The sequence below is a fragment of the Ursus arctos genome, unplaced genomic scaffold, assembly GCF_023065955.2.
Source record: "Ursus arctos isolate Adak ecotype North America unplaced genomic scaffold, UrsArc2.0 scaffold_15, whole genome shotgun sequence".
NCBI lineage: Eukaryota > Metazoa > Chordata > Mammalia > Carnivora > Ursidae > Ursus > Ursus arctos.
The window spans coordinates 40551222-40569408 of record NW_026622819.1 but is presented as its reverse complement, the minus strand read 5'-3'; the positions used below and the strand labels follow the sequence as shown (position 1 = coordinate 40569408).

Genomic DNA, 18187 nt, shown 5'->3' with positions numbered 1-18187 from the left:
TGTCAGAGCCTTTGATGTGTTAATGTAGCCCTGGGACTCTCAGAGAAGGGTTGAGTCTGCAGGACTTCCCAAACTTACTGGACCTGAGTCACATTTCTTTTCGGTAAACAAACTCCTCAGTTTTACAGATGGGGAAATAGGGCCCAGAGAAGGGAAGCAGTTAACCCGGGGTCATACAGCAAATATTTTTGAAGCTCAGAACACTGTATGCACTCCCTGCCAGCCCGCCTCCCGCCAACGCTCTTCCTCTGCTCTTGGAACCATAGTCCTTTCCCTGGCGCCACCTTGCTCCCCCCCCCCCCCCCCGGCCGTAGATGCCCACCATTGTCAGGGAAGCTACGGGGTCTCCCTGGCCACCAGCAGGAGGAGAGAGAGAAGAGCCGGCTGCTCTTCAGGGGCTCGTGTGGGGACCGGATCCACCTTGTGTGTAGTTGTCATGAGTCCCAGGAGCAAAGGGCAGGCAGGCAGGCTACGCACACTTTTTTATGGCTGGGCCACATCCCAGAACAGTAAACAGAGGGGCAGGCAGCTGGCACCAGAGCCTTCTCGGGAGCAAAGGCCCCAGGTGGCAGACTCGTGCCCACCTCTGGAAGGGACTTGCGAACAGTAGCTTTCCTCAGGAGTTTTAAAACATCACATTTTAGGTTCTATTGTTCATATTCTTTTTTACCATTCCTCCTTTGTTGGCCTGACAGCACCTACCTTCAAACATCACCTCCTCCAGGAAGCCTTCCAGACCTACTGCCATAACCTGGGAGCCCACTCTGGGCTCCCCGGATGCTCTGTTCCTTTGCTGCCCAGAGCAGAGCTCCAACTGGGAACTTCTGTGGGGCAAGGACTATGCATTCCCTGGGTTCGGCCATGCCTGGCACATGGGGGTGCCCAATGAATCTCAGCTGTTGAGTAAAAAATGTGAGCTGAAAGTGCTTGAAAATTTTTTTAAAAATGATATATCGGGTCGATGATTCTGCTTACAAAATGGCTTCACAATTTTACATCGTCTCATAGACCTATTCTAACGATGTCCTGGTTTGATCTTTCAAACGCCTTTTAAAGGTGATCTTGTTAGAGACCTACAGAGGCTGGAGGGGAACGTGCAACTAGGGAACGTGGGGGTGGTTTATACTGCTTTAGCAGCTTCCTTTCATGCTGGGTATGAATGATTTTTATACTTGTTTTTGAAAAGAGAAAAAAAAATTTATTCTTGAGGCTGCATCCAAGAGATTCCGCTCTCTGTACACACTCGCCCAGCTGTGAGCTCCGCTTGGTCCAGAGCAAGTCCCCCGGGGACTCCCTGGGGCCTGGGCCCTATGGGACACCTTAGTGGGGTACAGAAACTAGGCAGGTGGACCCCTCCCTCTGGCCCTCCTGCCTGTCCCCGTTTGGAGGCCCCACTGAGAATGCTAGTGGGGGCATATGGCTCTGCAGCCCGGAGGGGACGGTCATTAGAACCTCTTGCTCTGGTCCAGTCTTGTGGGCTTTGTGCTTTGCATCCGGCCTGGAGAGGGGTCAGGGTAATTTGTGATGGGGACAGCTGGAGGTGAGGCTGCAGGAAGAGGCAGGGGGGAGCTGACCTCATCCCTTCCCCTCCGGTCATTGGCTGCAAGCATTCTGTCTTCTCTCAGCTCTAGCTCCTTTCTCCTGAGTCAGTCCAGTCCCTCCAGCGGCCTCCCACCCTTGAACCCATGGAGGAGGAGGTGAGGCCTGGGGACTTATCATGGCCCCTAACCTAGCCCTCTAGGGCTCGAGACCTCCCCCCCCTGAGACCTAGAACACAGGAGCTAGAAAGGTCCTTACCCCACAGGCTCAAGGTGTAGATGGGCCAAGGGGAGGCAGAGACTGAGCGGGCAAATTGTCCAAGGCTACCCAGAAGGTCAGTGGCAAGGCTGGGACTCAGACCAGGCCTCCTAGGCCTCCACAGGAGCCACATGCCCGGCACCTGAGTCCCCGTACCCCAGCCCACAAGCCTGGCCAGGGGGCTATGGCAGAAACTCCTCCTTAACAAGCACTGGGGAGGGGGCTCCCAGGAGGCTGGCAGAGCTGGGGCACAGGCCCCCCAGGGGCGGCCCGGCTGCGGTGGGGGTGACTTCGTGAGCTGGTGGTGGGGGTAGCGGGGGCTGCTGCTGCTGCTTCTTCTTGTTCACTTTGCGCTCCTTGGCCCGCCGGTTCTGGAACCAGATCTTCACCTGTGGTTTGGGAGAGCAGAGATGGGCTGGGTGGTGGGGAGACCAAATGGCAGAGCAGGAGGAAGAGAGGAAGGACAGCTGGGCTCTTATTTCCCCGGGTGAGGTTTATGGCCTCCCTCCTGCGCCACCATGTCTGCTGAACACATCCTCCCCCTCTAGAGCCTGCTCCCCGACCCTAAAGACAACTTTTTCTGTAACCTTCTCTGTCTCCATTTTAGAAGACCCCTCCTCCAGGAAGGCTTCCCTGTGCTCCCCGTAACTGCTCCCTCCTTGGGATTTAAACAGCAGTCACCCTGGCTGCTGCAGCCCATAGCTAATCAGATCCCCTCTCCCCCTACTGGGGGTCAGGGGTATTGGCTGTTGCCGCAGGTGGGCAGGATTTGGCAGCAGCTCAGTTTCTGCTGTGCTGTGTGACCATGGTCAGGAAACCCAACCTCTCTGTTCTCCTCCCTGACTGAGTCTATAATCTGCCTGACACCCTGGAGGCCAGACTCCCAGTACCGCTCCTGTGGGGAACGTGGGGGGACACACACCTGCCGTTCAGTGAGCCCCAGATTGGCAGCGAGCTCTGACTTCCGCCGGATGGTGATGTAACGGCTGTAGTGGAACTCCTTTTCCAGCTCCAGGCGCTGGTGGTCGGTGTAGACCACACGGTACTTGTCCTTGGTCCGGGTCTTCCCTGAGAAGCAGAGGGACCAGAAGGGGAGGTGAGTGGATGGGGGGGTGGGGGGGGGCTGCCAATCGCAAGCAGGGCCCCAGGGAGGAAGCAATCCAGATCCCCAAAAGGAGCACCCTGAGGTGGAGGGGGGGGATGCACACTCAGTCCTGGGGGTAACAATCATCCCCTGGGGTTGGGCTTGGAGACCCCCAAGCTGAGAGGCAAGCCCTGCTCTCACGCCCACTTGGGGAGGCACGAGGCTCGGAGAGGAGAAGCCGTGTGCTCAGGGTTGGGGTTTCAGTCCAGCTCCCCTGACCCAGAGCCCTCCCCTGATCCGCCCGCCCCACCAGCCTTCACCGAGCGGTTCCCAGACGCAGTTGTGCAACAGACACTTGGGGCGCTTGTGAAAATCCCAGCTTTCGGGGCATCCCTGAGCCTGTGAGCCAGAAAGCCTGGGCGGTAGAATCGGCATTTTATTTTTATTTTTTAGATTTTATTTATTTATTTATTTATTTATTTATTTATTTATTTATTTATTTATTTTTGAAGCAATCTCCACACCCAACGTGGGGCTCGAACTCATGACCCCGAGATCAAGAGTCACACGCTCCATGGACTGAGCCAGCCAGGCGCCCCTAGAATCTGCATTTTTAACAAGCTCCCCAGGCAGTTCTGATTCAGGATCCTGAGACCACGGGTCCTCACACGAGGGACACAGAGGACCACCTGGCAGCCCAGGGCAGGTCGCGACTAACGACAAGTCAGGGGGTCCTCTCTCGAGCACAGGAGAGTGGGGAAAAGTCACCACAGGCAGAGGCGGAAGCTTGCCGCTCTGTCCTGGGGGTGGGGAGGGGGTGCCCTTCACTTCCCGTCAAATGCCTGGTGGCCACTGGCCCCAAAACCAAACAGAAAAGACAGAGACTTCTCATGGCCCCGAGGACCTGTCAGGCACCTCAGAAGGCCCTAGCCCTGGACACGAAGCCCCAGGCTGGGGTTAAAGCCATTTGCCCAGAGCCGTCCACACCACCGCCCCCTCTGCGGACACAGAACAGTGACTCAGGCTCAGGCAACAAATATTTACTGAGCTCCTGCTGTGGGCCAGCCACGGGGGTACACCAGTGAGCAAAACCAAAAAAAGTCCCTACTCTCAGTGAAATTAGGTTCTAGTGGAACCTCATCAAAATAGTCAGAGATCAAAGTAACTTGATATGTTAATGCTAAGTATTTGATATGTTAATTGATAAGTTTTCCTGAGAAGAAGAAGGCAGGAAGAGAGGACTGGGAATTTGGAGAGAAAGTATGCAATTTTAAATAGAGTAGTCCCCGAAGGTCTTATGGAGAAGGGGAATTTAAGCAAAGATCTAAAGGGGGTGAGGGAAAGAGTAGTGCAGGTATCTGGGGAAGAGGGCTCCGGATGCAGGGAACCGCAAGTGCAAAGGCCCTGGGGTGGGAGCACGCCTGACATCTGATGTGTGAGGAACAGGAGGAGGCTGGTGGAGCCAGAGTGCACTGAGCATGGACAGAGGGGCTAGTTGTCCAGGGCCCTACTGGCCATGGAAAGGACTCTGGGTTTTACTCTGTCTGGGATGGGAGCCATTGCAGGCTTCTGAGCCCAGGAGACAGGAGATCTGATGTAGGTTGTAATAGGACTCTGGCTGCTGCATGGAGGACAGACTGGCAAGAAGGGAGAAGCACAGATAAGCTTGCAATAACCCAGGACAGAGAAGGCTGTGGCTTGGCTTCTCTACAGGGCTCAGCCTGGGGCCAGGAGCGGGATTGGAGGACTGACCGGGGTTAAAGTCAGGACTCTCTTTGGGGCTGGGATCAGAGGTCTGTCTGGAGAGAATATTAAGAGTCATGCTTGGCCCGGGCTGGTGCGGGGGCCTGACTAAACACCAGTTTCCTTCGTAAGAAGCTGCGTACTCGGCCAAAAATAGGAGGCACACGCAAGCACTTTCAGACCTACCCGTGTCCCACCAGGGCATGGTGGGTCTCAGAATAACCGTGGACCCTGTTCCACCTCCCCCAGGTGCCCCCACACAGCCGGGCCTTTACCTCCCAGCGTCACGGCTCTGGCTTTGCCTGTCCCTCGGCACCCCGGTGCTAACCACCCACGCCTCTTCCAGCTCCCGCCCCACTACCAAGCCCACACAGCTTGGCAGGACAGCCACTGGGCTCCCCAAGAGCCAAATGGCTTTGCAGAAAATGGAAGACAACAGATGTTTCTGGGCTTTTTTCCTTGGGTTTCCTGCCAGAGCAGCAGAACTGCACTGGACGCTTCCACACCCACTGACCTCAGCCCACCACCCGACATAGCACGGGACAGCGTCGGCCCTCTGCCAAGCCTGGCCCAGGAAAGGGACAAGGGAGTGGCTGCTGAGGCCTTGGCTCCAGATAGGCCCTTCCTTGGCCTAGAAAATTCAACGCCGACTCAAAAACAGTTCTGCCTAATTCGCCACCCCCAGAGCCCAGCAGAGCCCTGAATCTTCACGGGCTAACGCCGGAAGGGCTCAGTTTAGTCTCTTCCCATTTTATAGATGAAGAGACTGAGGTTCAGGCAGGTAATTCAGCTGCTGGAGGTCCAAGGAAGAGAGGCCTTGTAAATCCTTCCAGTCTGACCTCCCTGCACAGTCAGGGTCACTGAAGCCCTGGACAAGCATGGCCTTGCCCAAGGTCATGTCACCTGGTCTAGAGTTCCCACTCCCTACTCTTGGCACAACTCCTCACCCCATCAGGCTTAGGGTCCATAGAGCCCCAAAGACGCCCCCTAGGCCTTGGCAACAGAAGCTCAAACAGTAGACCACATGTCTACTCGTACTTCTGGGAAGGAAAGGGCCGGGTCAGGGTGAGGGCAGGCCCTGGAGAGCTCTGGCCTGGGGCTAGATGGTCCGCTGGCTGGGTGGGCCCTTGCAAATTCCAGAATACGCACAGCCTATAGTGGGGGGACGAGTCTCCCTTCCCACCCAAACAGCCTGAGAGATCATAAGGAGCGCTTCTGAAGAGACCCCTCTCCTCAGGCACCTAGCACTCCCATCTTTTCTGATGAGCAAGTGGGGACCCATCACACCCGTTTCCATAGATGGGGGAAACAGGGGCTCAGAAAGGGGCCCATCTGTCCTGAGGGCCTTCTTGTTTCATAGTGTTATCAACCCTGGGCTCAGGTGACCCAAACTGTAGCCTGACTCCGCCCAGATTTGAGGCGCACGCAGGGAACTAGACAGGGGGATAGGGAAGACCCAGCCCACAGGCCCTGACACCTCCTCTCTGGGCCCAGGAGATGGGCTGGTGGGCTCAGGAAACACTGGTCAACTTCTACCTGGCCGAGTTCTCAAATCACACCATTTTATTGCTAAGAAAATGGTTCTGCCAAAGAACAAAACATGTGGTATCACGGTGTGGTCCAGGAACCAAGGAAGCCCATATGCTGTCCAGGCAGTAATAACTACAGCAGCCTCCTGGGAACCCAGTGTGGTAACATCTAGCCTCATGTAATATGACACACCCTCTGACCCATGAACCCCACTTCCAGGAATGAATCTCACAGCAAAATGCCAAAGCCACAGCTGTTTCAAAAGGGACAAGACTAAAAGCACTGTACATGTCTACGAGTAGGGTACTTGTTAGGGGCGCCTGGGGGGCTCAGTCGGTTAAGCATCTGCCTGCGGCTCAGGCCATGATCCCGGGGTCCTGGGATGGAGCCCCGCATCCAGCTCTCTGCTCAGGGGGGAGGCTGCTTCTCCCTCTCCCTCTGCCCCTCCCCCCAGTGTGGGCTCTCTCTCACTTGTTCTCTCTCTCTCAAAAAAATAAATAAAATCTTAAAAAAAAAAAAAAAGAGTAGGGTACTTGTTAAATAAGAGATGGTACATCCATGGACAGCAACATTATACAGTCATTAAAAAGAAATTATAAATTTCCCATGGACTAACATGCAGCAATTTCTAAGATACACTGTGTTAAAAAAAAAGCAAGACATAGAATGTTGTGCATTTTATGTTACTGTTTTTGTATAACGGGGGACACACACACACACTCATACGTGTGTGTGTGTGTGTGTGTGTGTGTGTGTGTGTGTGTGTAGAGATCTTTCTGAAAGAATATACGAATCAGTGACAAGCCTCTGGAGAGGGAACTGGAAGCTGTGAGGCCGCAGGTAAGTGAGGGTCTTTGGGGTCACCCAACCTTCCTTCTTTCCTTCCTTCCTTCCTTCCTTCCTTCCTTCCTTCCTTCCTTCCCTTTTTCTTTCTCTGTTTCTCTCTCTCTTTTTTCTTTTTTACCGAGGACGATGTGAATTTGTATCTTTTATGATTTTTTTTTTAAGAGAGAGAGTAGGCTCCATGCCCACCACAGAACCTGGAGTGGGGGCTCGATCTCACGACCCTGAAGTCATGACCTGAGCCGAAATCAAGAGTTGGACGCTTAACCGACTGAACCACCCAGGCGCCCCTGAATTTGTATTTTTAATGACAGTCAGGAGCCCTGGGCTCTAGTCTCTGAGCCAGAACTCTCAACTGTCCCAAGCCACCCTCCCTTCCCCCTCCTGTGAGCACCTGTGCCACCCTAGCAGCCTAGGAGGGAGGGGACAGGGAGGTGCGTGAGAGCAGTAGGCAGGGAGAGGGCCCCAGGATGAATGATTTACAGGCCCCTGGGACGCTGGGTCCGAGAGGGAAGTCCGGGCTCCTGCAACAGGTGTCCGATGGGGGCCAGCCGCTCCCAGCCACCTAATGAATAACCCTCTGGGCCAGATGCCAGGGCAAGTGGGTAGGAGGGTGGGAGGGGAGCCCCCTCCAGCCCTTCAGTGGTGAGTGCAGCCGGGAAGACTTGGATAGCTTACCCAAAGGAGAGGCTTTCTCTTTGCTCCGGCTTTGGGATGCCAGTAATGGCCCATCCACATGCATTAGGGCTGCTGGGAAGACAGCACATTTCCCATCTCCTAAAGCACGCACAGTGGAGGTCCCGGGAAGCTTTTCAAAAGCACAGATTCCAAACCAGAAATTCAGATTCAGCGGGGCTAAAATGGGACTCAGAGATTTGCTACTTGAGTAGTTGTCAGGGGACCCTGACATGTGGTTGTTCGAGCAAACAGACCTCTGGGAATGGGCAGGACATTCTAGGCGATCTAGGCTGGGCGATCTAGGACTGGCCCCCTCATCTTTCCGAGCTTCGCTCTCTGTATCTATAAAATGAGGATCACTCTTATTCTACTAATGGCCAACACGTCCACGTGGGGGGTGCTTGTATTCCTCTCTCAACAATCTATGACGATGTGCAACTGTTATCCCATTTGCAGATGAGCAGACTGAGGCTCAGCGAGGTCCGCATATCCAGCAGGTGGGACTTAAACTCAAGTCTGTCCAGCCTCAGAAACAGCAGTAGAACCCATCACATACTGTGAGGTCTCCCGTAATGACTGCCAACCAGCAGGTGCACGGGGGAGCACTTCAGAAAAATGGAGGCAACCGAGCACAGCCTCCGGCACTTAGTAGGTGCACGCGGACGGGTAGGTCTTACTCATCGCCAACAGCAGCGGGGCAGCCGTGTGGCAGAAAGGCTGGGAGATGGATCTGGGCGATGGGTGATGTGCTGGATGAGACTGTTTATTTATAAGGTCCCTTCCAACTTGGAAACGCGAAGCTCCCAATGTTTGTTGATTCTCTGGTTGTGTTTGTTATTTTTGCTGAAAGAATCCGAAGGCTGATTTCCCTGTCTGAGAGCCTAGATACCGGGCCTGCTCAGCTGGAGGATAGGGCGCAGGAGCCACTGCAGTGGCCTGCGGTGGGGCCTCCCCAGCCAGCCTGGGCCAGGCGAGGACAGGGTTCAGCCTCTGCCCCCAGGGCGGGGTGGGTGGCTCCAAGAAGATCACATGGCCTCTGGGTCAGCACTTCCTCTGCCCTCTTCCTGCTGGGTCTGTGGCCCTGCGGGATGACACTGCCAGCTCTGGCCCCCAGGCCTGGAACACGAATCCCGCCTCAACCCTCCGTGCCCCCTCTCTGTGTGGTCCGGCCCCATCCTGACTGCGCATCACGATCCCCGGCAACACACAAACACACACGCAGTAGGCACACACGCACGCGTGCACGCTTGTTAACAAACACTCCAGCCCCGATCCCCCGCATCCTGCCCTCCTGCTTTCCGTCACAGCTTGTAGGGGTTTCTGAACCACTAGCTGAAGTCAGTAGGTCTCGGGCCCAGTTCTGTGCCATCTGTGTGGTCTTGAATAAGCCCCTTCTCCTTTCTGGGCCTCAGTTTCTCCCATGCATCAGAAGAGGGCCAGCTTCAAGAGCCTGTAGATTTTGAAGTTCTGTGCAGCCCTGAGCCCTCCTCTCAGGGCTTCGGCCCAGGTCTGACCAATCCTTAGTTGAAGGAATGACAAGCTACTGAACTTCTTTAGGCTTTGGACGTAAAAGCAGTTTGTAAAGGGCAAAGAGCGAAGGGGATGTCAAGGAGAGCTGAGCTATTTGCAGAAGCGGATGTTGGAGGGGTCCCTTGGGAGAGGGAGGAATGCCGCCTGATAGGGAGCCGCAGGGCAAGGAACACGCTGGCCTGGGAGTGGGGAGATCTGGCCCAGCCACCAGCTGGACAGGCAGTGTTCAGTTTGGGCTGGATTCCCCATCCCACCAGCAGGGGTTGGGACCTCTGCTGCACGGGGCAGCCCAGACCCGGCCAGTTAGATGGTGAACGGATGTCCCTTCCTGGACCATGAGGCTGTCTACCGGGTCCTGACTGGGTCCTTGTTGTGGCCGAGTTGCCAGTCCCAGGCGGCTCCATCACGGTTCCTCATTCAAGCCCTGGAGCAGGAGTGAGGCTGGTGTGGGGGCGGAGGTCCTACAGCCTTAAGCAAGCTTCTCCTTCCCCCTGCCGCCCTCCTTTCCAGTCCCAGCGCTCAGCGGGCACGCGCCCTCTCCTCCTGGGCCACCTGGGCATTGTCCCCTGCCCCGTCTTCTCGGCGGAGGCCCACTGTCTGGCCTGGCTGTGGGAGGCAGCCAAGAGGACAGAAACTGCAGGGGCAGGTAGACCTGTCTGTCCCACCCCAGCCTGGCCACACGCCAGCGGTGTGAACCCAGGCAAGTCACGGCCCCTCTTTGGGACGCGGTGTATTCCCCTGTAAACTGAGGACAGGAATTCCTCGTCGTTACATTGTAGTTGTAGAGATGAGGTGTGGGAACCTACCGAACAAGCTAATTATTAATAAAAGCTAGTCAGTGACGAAGATGAAGATGACAGGGGAGGCCAGAGAGGCTCCTGGGTGGAGAATAAGGAGCCCATAGGGAATGGATTACCATTCGAGGAACTCTCCAGAGGGACTGTCCTGCGTCATCCCATATGACAGCTACTGGCCACATGTGGCTACTTAAATTTAAATGAACTGAATAGAATTAAGAATTCAGCTCTTGAGTCACGCGAGCCATCTTTCAAGTGCTTGAGAGACACATGCTACTGGTGGTTAGCAGACTGGACAGAACAGATACAGAGCATTTCCACCATCACAGAAAGTTCTACTGGACAATCCTGCTAGACCAAACTCCTGTCCTGGGCCCGATGCCCACAGCTGCATAGCACTCTAGCCAGACTGCTCGTACTCTCTGCAAAGCAGCCTGGTCTTGCATCCACCACCCACTTGTGGTTTTCCACAGAGGCACAAAAACTATATATATATAAAATAATAAATAAGGGGCACAAAAACTATATATATATAAAATAATAAATAAGGGGCACAAAAACTATATATATATAAAATAATAAATAAGGGGCACCAAAAACTATATATATATAAAATAATAAATAAGGGGCACCAAAAACTATATATATATAAAATAATAAATAAGGGGCACAAAAACTATATATATATAAAATAATAAATAAGGGGCACCCTTGGCCCAGAACAGCCCTTTTATGACTAGCAAATGGCAACTGTGTCCCTTCAAGTCTCCCCCTGGCCTGAACAGCTTGAGGCCCCTCTGAGCTGTTCCCTAGGGTGCGTTCCAGTCTTGCCCTACCCAGCCAGTCATCCTCCTCTCGTCTGGAAGTCAAGTTTCCTCGGCCCTGGTCCCGAGGTCTCGCATTCTGGGTGGGGTGCAGGGAGAGGCTCTGGACTCCAGCCCTCTCCCAGCTCACTGGGCGACCTTTGCGAATCTCCTCCCTTCAGTGCCTGGCTCCCGGTCTGCTCCGTGATGCCACCTTGCTCACCCAGTCCCACAGTGGAGCCTGACACACAGGGAGCACTTGATGGATCCTTGTAGAACACAGAGCACAGGTCTACTGCTTCCTGGTGGGGCCTCATCTTGGTAAATGGCACTTCCGGCACTTCCGGCTCCCAGAGCCAATCCACCAGCTGGTCAGCTCAACCTCCAGAGGACATCCTCCCAGAGCCTTAGTCAAGGCCACTAACTTAATGCAGAGATGTGCAGTGCTGGGGTCAGAAATACCTGCATTTGAGAAAATGCTGAGCACGTGCTGAGTACTCAGAAAATCTAGTTCATCTCCTTATTACTATGGTCGGGGCTCAGGACCTGTTAAATAGTTCATTCCCCTCTTTTGTTGGGGGGAGGGCGCAGATTAAAAACAAACTAACAAAATAATTACAAACTGGCATTAGTATGAAGGAAAGTAAGCCTAGAGCTGAGAGCTGGATTAAGTGGCAGGGGCGGGGGATGGAGGGACCTACTCTAATTAGCTTGGAGGAGATCTCCTGGAAGAGGCAACCTCTAAGTCGAGATCTGAAGGTTGAGGAGGTTTCTGGGTCACCAACGAGAGGGACGTTCCAGAAAGAGAGAATGGCCTGTGCAAAGGCCCTGCGGCAGAGAGTAGCAGAGGAAGGGACAGCAGTGCCAGCTCCCTGAGAGGACCCTGCCTGCCTTGTTCTGGCCAGGATCCCCAGCATGCCCAAATGAATGAATGAGAGAGGCACGTGGTCAGCCTGGAGAGACCAGCAGAACTCTGAGCCCTGGGGTGAGGGGTTGGAATTTGATTTCAAGAGCAATGGGAAGTCACTGGAAGTTGTTGAGCTTGGAGCATCGACGTTGGCTTTCACTAATGTCCGCTCACTCTCCGTGTTGATGCAGAGGGACCTATGCACCCCTACAGGCTTGGGGGTTAGCGTGGCATGGGGAGGGTTCAACATGTTAACCCATGTTGACTCCAGACACAAACGTTGTTTCCAAATCCCAGGAGCTCCAGGACTGAAACTAGAGGGCCAGCCGGTTAAGATAACTTCCTACTGACGAGCCAGACCCTGCTGCTAACAAAGCCGTTTTGGACCTTCACAGTGATTCCCTGAACTCTCAGCCGCACTAACTGCCAAAGCAGGGGGAAAAAAACACCCAACCAAAAAAAACCTTCTGCCACCTTCTAACTGGGTCATTCCCCTTCCCAGCTGCATCTGAGAGACGAGGTGTCAAAAGCAGCTTCTGCCTAGAGAACCAGTTTTAAACAGCCTGGCCCCTGCTGTGCCCACCCTCCCCCAGCAGCTTCTCCCAGCTCTTCCCCAGCCGGCCTCCTTTCCCCACCTGGGCTGGGCCGCACACGGGGAGGGGTCTGGGGCTGCTGCGTGTGTTGCTTTATTTGACAGACGCTCCTTAGGCTGTAGAATCTGGGTTTGAACCCCCTGCTGCTGCATCCTAGCTGTGTGAATTTGGGCAGGCACCTTACCCTCTCTGAGCCTCATTAACTTTATCTGTAAAATGAGGCTAATAATAGATCCTCACACCTCTTAGCGTTGTTCCGAAGCTTGAGGGAGAAAACCCATGTGAAGTTCTTGGCACACCGCCTGGCATGCGGTAAGGACTCAACCAATACCACAGTTACCGGCTTTATCGTGAGCTCCTACTTGGCACAAGGCCTGATGAGAAGGATGGGGCTGACCACAACTAGTTCTGGAGGTAGACAGAAGCGATAAACAAGATAGTGGTGAGTGTTGTTAAAACAAGGGCCTGATATAGTGCTTGGAGGGGAGGGAACCAAGGAGGGCTTTCTAGAGGAGGTGGCCTTGGAGACGATACAGCATTTGAACTGGTGAAGCCGTAGGAGGGCCGGAAGCGTAACCGAGGTTGAGGGACCCAAACTGGAGAGGCAGGGAGTGTGAGGTGTGTGTTTCTGTGCACCTGCCGCGGACTGGCAGAGACGGTCACAGGCAGCGCTGCACTTCATACCTACTGTGTACCAAGCACAGGGGCTGGGCTTGATGGCACTGTCACTTCAAGGTACAATCCTATTATTATCCTAATGTTATAGGGGAAGAAACTAAGGCTCAGAGAAATGATCCAAGTTAACTTGCCCGAGGTTGTGCAGCTTCTAACAGAAATGCAGTCCCAGGGCTCCCAAGCTCAGCCCTTAGCCATCTCCAGTAAGCACTTCTGTATCTAGACAAACTAGTGAGAGAGTGGCTTCAAAAGTGGGTTGGAGCCAATTCTCAAGAGGGCTCTGAATGCCACAGAAATGGGGCTGGATTTGAGGGCAATGAAATGGCATATAACAAAATGGGAATTCCATAGCAGTGGGGAGCCATGGAATGCTCCTGAGCAGGAGATGTGCCTTGAAAAGGTAAATCTGGTAATGGTTGTGAAGATGGCCGGGGCATCAGAGAGAGGCTGAAGGTGAGAGGCCAGGCTGGTGGCTGCGGCAAGGGGCCAAGGGCGAGGGTCTGGAATGTGTGTGGGAGGGTTCATCCCTTCCCTGGGCCTCAGTTTCTCCATCTGAAAGCTGAAGGGGCTGGACCAAGACCTGAACCCTGTTGCAACAGTCTCATCATCTCAGCAACCATCTCCCTCGTTGTGTGGGACCTCAGCCTCCCCCCAGACCACCGACCTGGGAAGTACTGTTTATTCCTGAGGAACGGATGCTGAGCCTTTGACAGGATAATGTCTAACCCCCTTAAAGAAAATGCTGCTATTTGTACACGCAAACAGGGAAGACCACAAAATCGAACCCCTGTAGTCCTTTCCTATCCTGGCCTCAGCCAAGTGAGTCATCACTCAGACTCGTTGTTATTTCGATGACAGAATGAAGCCCAACAGCCTCTCCCTCATCTTTCCGGTTCTCATTGTCCCTGCTTAGGATAAAACCCGGGTCATAGGGGACGCCTAGGTGGCTCAGTCAGATAAGCACCTGCCTTCAGCTCAGGTCATGATCCCGGGGTCCTGGGATCGAGTCCCACATCCCACATCCAGCTCCCTGTTCCTTGAGGAACCTGCTTTTCCCTCTTCCTCTGCCTGCCGCTCCCCCTGCTTGTGCTCACTCTCTCTGTCAAAGAAATACATACATACATAAAATCTTTAAAGATTTTATTTGACAGAGAGAGAGAGTATAAGCAGGGGTAGCATTAGTGGGAGAGGGAGAAGCAGGCTTCCTGCTGAGCAGGGAGCCCGATGTGGGACTTGATCCCTGGACCCTGGGATCATGACCTGAGCCACCCAGGTGCCCCAATAAATAAAATCTTAAGACAGTAACAACAACAAACCCAGGTCGTAGTCCCAGTCCCAGCCTCGGCGACGCCGAGTCCTCAGCTGAGGATGGAGGACCGTCCCAGGAGGGAGACGGGAGCAACCAGGCTTCCGAAACCCCTGGGATGACTTTGCTCAGCTCAGCAGTCGTGGGTCCCATCCCTAGTCTGGGGCTGCAGAAACATGTCAAGGCCAAGATCTCATCTCTTCCCTCTTCTCTCAGTTGTCTTACTGTTCCTCACACTTGTCCTGTTCATTCATTCAACAAAAAGTATTGAGCCCCTACTAAACGTTACGCACTACGATGGTACCTGGAAGGTAGTGACCGGTCACATGGATGTGGCTCTGGCCCTCATGGGTGTCCCTTTGGTGGGTGGGTGGGGAAATAGACAACATATAAACACACAGAGAAGCGAGTAAATTGAAATCAGGGTTAGAGCTCTGAAGGAAACATGGTGAAGATTATCGATGTGTGTGGGGGAGCCTTCCTTGGGAAATCATGGAGTACCTCTCTGAGGAGATGACCATTAAGCTAAGCCCTGAAGGGTGAGAAGGAGCTAGGCCCGCAAAGTGTTAGGGCACAAGAGTTTCCAGGGAGAGGGAACAGTGGCTGGTAAGAAGACCTGGTACCACGAGACCAGGTGGCCAGAGACATTTGCTGTGGGGGAGGGGGGCACGGGGTGGGCGTTGGCATGTATCAACCTTCCCTTTGCCATCCTAGACAACAGCATTACACAGGCACCATTCTAGAGACCCTGGATCTTCATTGCCCAGAAGGAGAAACTGAGGCTAAAGTGGGGGTGAGGGGCATGGCCTGGTGAGAGAGATCTCAGGGAAGGTCTGTAACTCCATCCTGATTCTGCCAATTCTGCCCCATCTCGGGAGCACTGGTCAGAGTCAGATGCCCCTGGGCAGACAGGTGGCAGTTTCTAGCTTCTAGAAAGCTGACGATCCTGAGTCCTCAGTGGAATGGGTCTAACCTGGTTTCTGGGGCAGTCACTTTCCTTGGGGGCCTGCAAACTTCCCTTGGCTCTCTCTTTCTACTTTCTGGGAATAAAGGGGGAAAGGTGTTTTTCGCCTTTGGGCAGACTTCCTGCTAGGCCCCATCTGCCTGGGGACAACAGTTTCCAAATGACTTTTGAGACCAGAGGCTGAGCAGAGTTCGCACACAGTTCCTGTGCCCAGAAAGAAAAAGTGATTTGCCAGACATCACACAGCCCGAAAGCTCCCCCACGCCTCCCACCAGTCCTCTGACCCCCACTGGCACACTCTCTCCAAGGTCCTTGCTCCTGAGGCACTCCTCCATCTGGGAAACCCCCCGCCCCACCTCCAAGGTTGCCTGATCAGCAGGCACAACTGGACTACAGAGGCAGGAGAGGCAGGCTTCCCTCTCCAGGGAACAGACACAAAACTGGGGGGGGGGGCGGTCAGTGGCCCCAGACACCTTCTCTCATTTAATCTCATGCAGGGTTCTCAACCAGGGTTAATGGAGAAGTCTTTCAGGAGTTTCTAGAACCCCTCAAATTGTCTGCAGAATTAGGCAACACCTTTTATTTAGAGAGATTTGTGTTTTCCACCAGATTTTTCAAAAGCATCCTTTTATAACTTAAACAAAGGTACAAGACCCTTCCCTATCATTCACAGACGGTAAAACTGAGACCCAAAAAAGATGACTAATTTAAGAGAAGCTATTGTTGAGAGAATGAAAACATAGGCTTGGTGGTCAATCTGCCAGGGTTCAAGTCCCAGCCCCCTCCCCCTCCCGGGCCATTTACTGGTCATATGGCCTCCTATAAGGGTTTAACCTCGCTAGGCCATAGATTCTTCATGTTAAAAATGGGTATGATAATAGCACCTACAATAACGTCGTGAGAATTAACAGCAGTGCCTGGTCCATTAGTAAGTGGTCCAGAAACATTAGCTGTTTTTATTTAGCCAAGGTCACACAAATGAGCGGCCTCCGGAGGCTGATAGGAGCTTCGGTGTCCCTGGGACTCCCGAGAAGGTGCCACGATTATAGCCAGACCTCCCCAGCATCTGCCCCAGGAGTGAGGAGTGTGTGGGGGGGACACGGGGGTGAAGAGGGAGAGGAGGTGGGGGAAGTCCCAGGCTCCCTCCCAGCTGGGGGAAGAGGGGGAGGGGACGGACATCAAAGGGTGGGCAGGCCGAATTCCCGCCCCTAAAGCCAGGTGGCCTTTGTCAGGACAGGCCGGACACACTCGGGACAATGGGGTATCCTGTTCACTTTCCGGCCAACAGGAGTCACTACCGAGCTAAGTCGCAGTCTGTTACATGACAAAGGGGGGACCTATAAAGGAGGCCAGGCCGCCCCTCATTAAAGCTGGCCCTTTGTCCTGCCCCCTCCTCTGCCTTTGAAGAGGGCGGATCAGAGAGGCCTGCCTGGGGGCAGGGGGTTCACAGTCTCAGGAGCCAAACAGCAGCCACCTTCCCAACTGCTCCTGCTTTCCCCTCCCCCAGGGTCAAGAGTTCAGGGAGGGCCCTGAGATGGTAAGGTACGGACCCCCCACACCAATGTAACCACAGAGGGCTCTTTTTGAGTCCAAAGGATAGGAGCCACCAGTCTCCTCACTGTACCGATGGGATGGGGGTGCGGAGACCTGGAAAGGAAAGTGGCCCGCCTGTGTGCCCGCAATCAGTGCATCTCCCCTTCTGGGGACAGTTTGCAGCTTCCCCTTGGGGCTGGAATAGGGGTGGGAGAAACGGAGGAAGACCCAGGTCAGTGTTGCTACAGAGCCCTGGGATAGGTCTGCGGAGCTGCGTTCTAGTTCCGGCCTGGCCAGGAGACCAGGGGCGCGTTTCTTCACGTCTCGGGGTCTCCATTCCCCTATCTATACGGAAGGACAGGCTGTGCTTACCAGGGCTCGGCAGTCTGGGATTCAGAAGGGAGAGGCTGGGAGAACAGCACCCCAGGACCAGAGTGGTCAGGGAGGCCCAAGCGGGGAACCCTCGCGGAGCGGGGTCAGGGGTCAGACAGGGGGCGGCTGGGCCTCGCCCTAGCACCTGCCGGTGCCGAGGGGAACCGTCCGGAGGCGCAGGGCGAGGGAGGGGTCCTTACCGCTGCCTCCGCCGCCTCCAGCCGCCACGCTGCGCCGCATCCACTCGTAGGGCGTCCGCCTTTGCGCTCCGGGCGAGGACGGTGCGCCCGGGCCGCCGAGGGGCTGCGCCAGCAGGCCTGGGCCAGGCCCAGGGGGCGCGGGCACCGGGCTAAAGTCCGGAGGGGGCCCAAATGCCAGCGGGGCTGGGCTGGCGGCGGGGGCCGCGGGGCCTGGGCCATAGGCGGCGGCCCAGTCGTCCTTGGGCGCAGAGAAGGGCGCGCTCCAGGCCGCAGAGGGTGCGGGGGCAGGCTCCACGTGAGAGTAGCCGGTGAAGTCGGGGTACTGCGGGGGCCCTGGGGGCGCGGGCGGGGGGCCGTAGGCTTGCGGGCCCAGGCCGAGACTCGCGGGCCTGGCGGGGCCGGGGTAGACGGGAGAATCCTTGTCCAGCACATAGCCCACGTACATGGTGGCCGCGGGGGCCCGCGCGCATGCTGGGCCCCGGAGCCGCCGCCGCCGGCCGCCCCGACGAGCACACTGCTCACCTGAACTCGCGGGCCGGGCCGCCGCGCGCGCCCCACCCAGGCCTTTTATAGCTCCGGGCGCCCGCGGCCCCAGCCCGGGCGGGTTTGCATTTCAAAGCGGGGGGGAGCCTCAGGGCCGCGAATCAAAGGGGGAAACCCGTCGGGGGCGGGGGGTTCAAAAGGAGACAAATTGCCGCCCCAAGCGGGAGGCGGACGGGCCGGGGCCTGGAGGGGGTGGGGGCGCCGAGGGCTCGTCCCGGGCGAGCGTCCGAGGCCTCGCTAGGTGTGGGAGTCTCCTGCGGGGCCGACGGCCTAGCGGCACGAACACTCC

The 18187-nt window shown here is 55.3% G+C and overlaps 1 protein-coding gene across 1 annotated transcript; it reads right to left on the bottom strand.

Annotated features, from left to right (window-relative positions):
* Positions 1-851: 851 nt before the first annotated feature.
* CDX1 (caudal type homeobox 1) lies at positions 852-17854 on the bottom strand. Its single transcript, XM_026510653.3, has 3 exons — positions 17356-17854; positions 2720-2865; positions 852-2186 (listed from the first exon to the last, which is right to left on the bottom strand). Exons 1-3 carry the CDS (start codon positions 17798-17800, stop codon positions 1980-1982), a joined length of 798 nt encoding a protein of 265 aa, XP_026366438.1. The 5' UTR covers positions 17801-17854; the 3' UTR covers positions 852-1979.
* Between the last annotated feature and the right edge of the window lie 333 nt (positions 17855-18187).

Bases quoted from the DNA above. Each gene is read 5' to 3' on its own strand.
- CDX1 (XM_026510653.3), bottom strand. From the start codon at position 17,800: ATGTACGTGGGCTATGTGCTGGACAAGGATTCTCCCGTCTACCCCGGC. The intron at 2,866-17,355 runs GTAAGGACCCCT...TCTGCTTCTCAG, and splicing joins TGGAGGCGGCGGAGGCAGCG to GGAAGACCCGGACCAAGGAC. The intron at 2,187-2,719 runs GTGTGTGTCCCC...CCCAAACCACAG, and splicing joins TGGGGCTCACTGAACGGCAG to GTGAAGATCTGGTTCCAGAA.